This window comes from Labrus mixtus, chromosome 11 (genome assembly GCF_963584025.1).
Source record: "Labrus mixtus chromosome 11, fLabMix1.1, whole genome shotgun sequence".
NCBI lineage: Eukaryota > Metazoa > Chordata > Actinopteri > Labriformes > Labridae > Labrus > Labrus mixtus.
Window position 1 is genome coordinate 10,833,483 of NC_083622.1, and position 7,209 is coordinate 10,840,691.

Here is a 7,209-nt window from a genome sequence, read left to right on the forward strand (position 1 = left end):
ATTTAACACACACACCAAAAGATATATTACATGTAATGAATGACATTTAAAATACATGTTTACTGTTAATATAACTGTTTTATTATTGCTTAGACAGAAATGATAAGCCATTGTTTACAAAAACAGACATTTGAATATAATGACTGATTAACATGATAATTAATTGTTAGTGACTCTAATCATTTGAATGTTTAGAATTGATGGGTGCCCCGTGCACAGCCGTGCTACTCATCCGGGGTGTGGCTAGACAATCATTTGTATGTTTAATTTCTGATATTTGGCATCTTGAAAAGAAAATATCCCACAATCTTCTCTTGCTAGGCATCACCAATTTGATAGAAAAAAATCACAATGATTCGGTCCCTCTGAACTTTGGACAAGGAGAACACAGATGCCTACTTCTTCAGATGGTTGAATTCCCTCAATGTGGCAACAAAATGTAGTACAAAGGATTTAAAAAAAAGAATTGATGAAGGGGGTCTCCATCAGAGGCTGCTGCTATATGTGGATCCTTGGTATGGTAAAGTATGGTAACCCCTGATTTAACACACGTTTATCATTCATTTATTCTTGAATACATTAACTAGGTATAAAACAAAAACAATAGGTGCTATTGAAAAAAAATGAAATTATTAGTCACTGCCAGTCCATAGACTGTTGATGAAGTAGTAGGCCTGAAGGCGGGTATCGAATTCAATACTTTTTTGGCAAGGATCGAATTGCTTCGATACTACAGAGTATCGAAAAATGGCTTTTCATTCGATACCAAATTTCGATACCTATCATACCTATCATCAGCGTCAGTGAGCCAATAAGCATGCAGCGTGTCTGTTGTTGTGTTTTGAGAGGCTTGACTACAGTTTGCATCGTGAAGTGAAACCACATTATGGTAAAATGGTTTATTTTCTCATGTTATGAAACTGCTTTGAATGTTTTAAAATGACATGGAGCTGAAAAAAAACCCAAAGATTTGTATCATAATGTGTAATTTAATGTTTTTTTGTTAAAATGAATTTCATAAAATTGGTATCAAAAAAAGTATCATTTAGGAATCGGTATCAAAGTCAAGGTATCGGTTTCGGTATCGAACATTTTTGAACAATACCCAGCCCTATGGGGATGTGGCTTGAATAGGTCTGTTTTCATTAGGAATAAAAAAATGATATACAGTATTTTCTGTTGTATTTCAAAAGTCATGAAAAAGAATTATGTTTACTGTGAATTAATAAACAAATAGAAAATAAATGCGTAAATATGAACTGTTTACAGGCATATTCGAAACAAGAGTCCAACTGACAAGATCAGACATGCAAACAGAAATCCAACATTTAACAATCTTGATTTTATGATTTGGATGATTTTATCTTCCAAATGAATGAATGTTTAAAAAAAGACTAATTTAAAAAAAGCAGTCCATCTGTGTCACCTACATGAATGAACCACACTTCCAGCTACAAACACACTGACTATAAGGCACGTTGGCTGATCTATAAATCTGTATAAAAACGATAAGTTCAAGGGAATGAAATGGAGAGCAGCATATTCAGAATGATAAGGTGCATATCATTTAAAAACAATCTCAAATATAAGTGCAAATATTTAAGGAAGCTGTGTAAGAACAGACAGATATTACATTATTTGATGTTAACGGTATAAAAGCTCAGGAGAATGTTTGAGTACCTTGTAACTAAAAGCACAAAGTCGAGACTTTCATTAGACCGTAGGGTTCCTGGTAACGTCCGCCTCCTGCAGTTGTCTGTAGTGTTCTGAGTCATCAGGGCTCTGAAAGAGAACACATAAAATCACAATCATGATCATTTATGTCATCTTAGTTTGAAATATTTATTTTTTTACAATATAAATGAATAAAGCAGAGGAGCTCAAATCTTTAAGAAGAACATGTATTCTCTCAGTGCACTTTTTTATTTGAATTCAGGAACATCTTCAGTAGTAGCTCAACGGGTGATGTGTGCACAAAGACACACAAACAAATATTAATTATATACCCTTTCTATCTTCAACAATCAACATAGGCTTCATTTTGACCCAAAGTTAATAAGAGTTTGTCTTAAATCAACCTCTCATGTCAACAGCAGGTTAAACAGTATGATATGATTTGTTCACTCTACCTTGTTTTCTCCTTTGTTAGTGAACTTCAGAGCCTTGATCCCCAAGACGGCAGAGCTGATGACGATGCAGAACTCAAGGACCGACAGCATGATCAGAAAGGTGAAAATGCTTCTCCAAAGGTCCTGTTGGTACACACAGATACATTACAAACAGAGTTACCATTAACGTCTACCATCACATTCTGTTTTATTTAACAAAATGAGTAGAGTGCTTTTGTTTTTTTCCTTTTTATTTGTTTGTGTTTTTTTATATTTCTGATTGAACAAACTATTATGGAAGCCATGCATATAGATTTGATAGGACAGGTGCATAACACTGTATTTTAATGAATTAACAAGCATTTTATTCGGTACTGAAACTTTGTTTATAAGTGTATTTTCAAGTTTGACAATTTGACGTTGAACATCTTTGTTCTAGAGTCCTTAAAAAAGGCAAATAAGATGTAAGTTTCAGCTCTTGTGTTACATAAAAGTAGATGAAATTAGTGGTGTTAGAAGGTGTAAATAAATTACATTCTTGTGGACACAACACTTCAGGCCCCCCCTGCATAAGTCAATTCCCCAGTTGGGACACCCCAGTCAGAAAGTTCTGGACATGCCCCTGAACAGAGCAGTAATTGCTATCAAGGGTAACTTTTATGACAAATGTTTTTTGCTTTTTTTTTCACTCGTCAGTTTAACTGTATTATGAAACACTCACCATAACCATCATTTCCGCCTCGTAGCATTTCTCTGTCATGATCTTCTCCAGAGGAGTCGCTGTATGATCTAAGTCATACTCATAATTATCTGCTTCACAAAGCCACCGCACATCAACGACAACCATATAGATGCTGTAGAGAATAATGGCGGCGATGGCAAAACCAACTCCTGATAGATTCAGAATCACAGTGAGGATGACCTAAAATATAGACAGCAGGTGTCATTTCATGCACAATAAGCAGAAAATCAAAAGTACAATAAGAGTGACTTATAATGAAAGATCAAAAGAAGATGTTAATACAGTAAGCTTCTCACCAGCCACGGTCTTGGGCACTTCTCAGACAAGATGCACATGGCACCAAAGAAAATGAACTAAAGAAGAGACAAAAACTTTAATATTACTTCACTCAAACACTTAAAAATCCATTTACAGCTCTCATTTAAATAATCACCATCATGAGCAATTTATGACTTGAAAATTTGAAATGGCTTGTAAAGCGCTTTTACACCGCATGTCACAGCTACAAATTCACACACTGATGGTCGAGGCTGCTATGCAAAGTGTCCATCAGTATTAACTAATCCCATTCATACACATTCATACGCTGCTGCTTCATGTAAGTGTCTTGCCCAGGGACACATGATCAGACATGTGGCCGGAGGAGAACCCCCGCACTTCCAGTTGAGAGACGGCCGACGCCAACAGTGAGCCACAGCCACCCCTTTGCAGCTACCACAGACGGATAATTTGTCCCAGAAGCCATTTCTTGAGCTCCAGAATTTTGTTAGAAAATACTAGTGAAGTGACTTGCAGCTTCTTAATCAAAAGTCTGTGGGAAAACCCTGTACTATTACTGACAATGTGCAGCAGGACTTAACGTCCTTTTTGTAGGTATGTTTTACTGTTGCAGGAAGTTTAACTTGACACGTGACTGGCATCATATCTCTGCTCTGTGTGTGAAAGATAAACACGGCTCAATGTGTAATATGTGTTAATTGGTGTGGACTGCTCAGGTTGCTTCAAGTGCATTTATCCTGACTACCGTACAAGAGAAACTCTTTTAACTTGATCCCCATTGATGAGAGCATTGAAACGTCATTTCCCATTCACCTGACCGACCACACCTCCATTTGGGTGGAAACAAGCCTTAAGAATGTATTGGCAGTAGACAAAAAATAATACATTCATAAAATGCATTAAACCTTATATTAGCTAGCTTACCATGCCTCCTAACCAAAAAGGAAAGAGGTAGTTAAACTTTTGCCAGGAAGGGGCGTTGCCAGTGAGGATGGCTCCAAGACCAATGTTCAGCAAGCCAATCATAATTTGCAGAGCCTGTAGAGGAGAAAACACAGTATGAGGAACACTACGAATAAACAATACCTGTTTTGTGTTTTCTCAATACTCAAATCAGAACTGAGTGGTGACAGAACATGTGAAAAGTAAATAAATACAAAGTGTGGTGCACAGAAAATCAAAAGCTGAGAGTAATAGGACAAAACAAACAGGTTGGAACTCACCCCCAGGAGTGACTGAGAAGTTCCCTGGACCCTCTTCAGGTGCTTAGATAAGTCGCAACATGGGGGGCTGTAGCAACGGCTCTTAAGAATTTGGCAAAATGGGGGACAAAGACTTTGGGGGTCTGAGGTTAAGGTGAGCACAGTGACCCCATCAGCCTTGGTCTTGGTGAGAGACATCCTGTCCTCTCCTATGAGACTGAATAAAGAGAGGAAAGGAAATTGTCTATTAGCATGGTCAGGAGGACATACAGCTATTTATAGTCATATCTTTTTTGTTATTATGTTGATGCTCTGCTTCTGCCTGCCTTTCTTTATCTCTCTTTGTTTGCTTCTTCCTCCGTGTCTCTTAATATGTTGTGGAGTCGAGCGCATGTGATCAGTTAGTGTACTTCTTGTCTATTAGTTTGTGGCTGTGCGCTACGTATATGCCTTAACCACCTCCGGGGACAGTGGGGGTCCCCAGACTGTTGAACCCATATTTTGGGGGACACGAGCTGAAAAGTTCGGGACCCCCTTCTCTACCACACCTGAAAAAGATGTTATTGTTCTTTTAACTTTCAATAGTTTTTTACTTTTCACCATCAAAATAACAGATTTTATATCGTTCAAACACATAAAAAGAGCATTTAAGAACTATTAGACCATTGCACATTTTGACAATGTTGCTGCATTGATGGAGTTATTTATGCAAAATAAACCCCGACCAATTATTGAGTGTGCGAATGAATAAGATCGACATTTCTGCATTGTACCTTTTTCTTTATCGGTCTGATGTATTATTCTTGTATTTTGAAGTACTGGAGTTTCGATTTTCATGAGCTGTAAGTCCTTATCGTCAAAAAAAGTCTTGAAATATTTTACCTTTAGTGTAATGAATCTGGAAAACATGAAAGTTTCACTTTTTCTTGGAAAAAAAAATCCAAGAAATTCTGATTCTTAGGCTCCCTGTATGTGTTTGTTGGAAGCTTAAATTGTAATTAAAATATCTAGTTTTTTTTACTTTCATGCATATTCTTTTGGTAAAGAAGGTCAATGTTACAAACTTTTACACACTGTCAATAAACAATGAGGTCCAGCATACTTGTTTTTAAACAGCGCACATATTTTCCATTAGGCGTACACTTTAAAATACGATACAAAACAACTTCGTTTAGATAACTGTACAAGAGTTGCATAAATAGCTGAATATAGTAACATAAATATAACCTTTGACCTTTCAATCTTAAACCAGTTTAACTGTGCTAAAGAAGGAAAGAAACCGTTTAAAAACATTCAGAATACATACGCAATAGTGTTGTACAAGTTTTTCCAAAACCTACCAGGAGGACTATCAGTCGATTTGAAGACGCAGTTACACTTTATTCAGCTGAATTGTGTGAGATATATCCATGTAAACACGACATGGGAACACTTACGTAACTCTGAACTTCCTTCTTCACTGCTGGCTGGGCCTTTGCTTCGGAAATTGGAACTATGGCAACGCCCCAGTCAGCGAAGAAGACTGTATGCTCATTCAGCATGATTGTGCTCGGTGCCGCCACCAGTGGCCGATGGCTATATTGCACTCGCTTACCCGTCTTGGCCTTTAAAAATGTCGAGCGATAAAAAAGAGTGCGTAATATAACTATAGTTTGTTTTAATTATTATTAATCAAGCGATATAATCACATATCATCCATTAATATATCTGATTAGTCATGTAGCAGTAGGACTATAAAGTGTATCACTGCAACATCACATCTGAGGCTACTTTTCTCTGTACTGTAGGCCTACATACACAAAGAACATAGATCTGTAAATATACTACTAAAGAAAAACATTTTTTTTTACTTTTTTATTTTATTTTATCCTAAGTAACGTGTACTGATTTGTATATATTTTAAAGGCAAAGTTACATTTCCAATGTTTACAGTATTTTAAGTTAAACACCAACTATTTGTGCTTCTGCATTACTGCAATCCTGAACAGCTGTTTCCTTAAAATGTAATTATTTTATTGTACTTCATTTTTGTTATTTATGTTGCCTTGGCAGTGTAAATATTTGATTTCCGTAACACTTATCCCTTTGATATCCTCTACATCTTTCTACATTGTACTGTATGTATCTTATAATAATGTTTCAGCGTTTTTATTGCATGGCCTTGTCGAACAGTCATTTCATTTCACTGCGCACCCCTACTGTATGAGCATGTGACAAATAAAAAGCTTGAATCTTTCCATGCCAATAAATCCGTTTTTAATGGAATTGAAGCATGCAAAGATGTCTACAATCTGAACCAAAGAGTTACGACTTACCTCTTTGTCTGTTTGTAAGAGGAAAAAGAAAAATATCCATCCAGAAAAAGTTTGGCTGAGTGCAAGTTTGTTGTGCAGTTATTATTTGGAAAGGACAGGAATGGGAACCTACATGTTCCCTGATGTGCTCATCTGGAAGCTATAAAGAGAGCTCTGCTAATGCATCAGGAAACATTTTAAGTGCTGGCCGGCTTCACATGTTCGCACAGCAGATAATAATGAGGCTTTTACATTTGACATTTGAATAGAAGACAGATGAGTAGAGAGTGGGCTATACCAGTGTTTATTATCACCATGCTGGCACAGTCACTGCAATGTGTTATATGTTAAAATGTCACAGTATGATAGCTGTAACGGCAGACAATCACACTTTCAAATTAACAATGATGAATAAATCACAATACGTCATTGCTGTCCAGAACTTTAAGAAGCAGCTCTTAGGCCCACAGTTATGGTGGGGGGACAGGCTCGAACACAAGAAGTGATCCCATTTCTCAGTCATGCCTTGAGGTGTCATATAAAGTACAGTACAGTGCAGAGATTCAAAGTCGAAGAAACATAGC

General features: G+C 36.8%; 1 protein-coding gene across 1 annotated transcript; it reads right to left on the minus strand.

The window, feature by feature from the left end:
* Positions 1-58: 58 nt before the first annotated feature.
* Positions 59-5,832, minus strand: LOC132983583 (membrane-spanning 4-domains subfamily A member 4D-like). The gene is made up of 7 exons (XM_061049951.1): positions 5,672-5,832; positions 4,353-4,540; positions 4,054-4,167; positions 3,147-3,203; positions 2,830-3,030; positions 2,130-2,252; positions 59-1,782 (listed from the first exon to the last, which is right to left on the minus strand). Exons 2-7 carry the CDS (start codon positions 4,527-4,529, stop codon positions 1,714-1,716), a joined length of 741 nt encoding a protein of 246 aa, XP_060905934.1. The 5' UTR covers positions 4,530-4,540; positions 5,672-5,832; the 3' UTR covers positions 59-1,713.
* Positions 5,833-7,209: the final 1,377 nt, after the last annotated feature.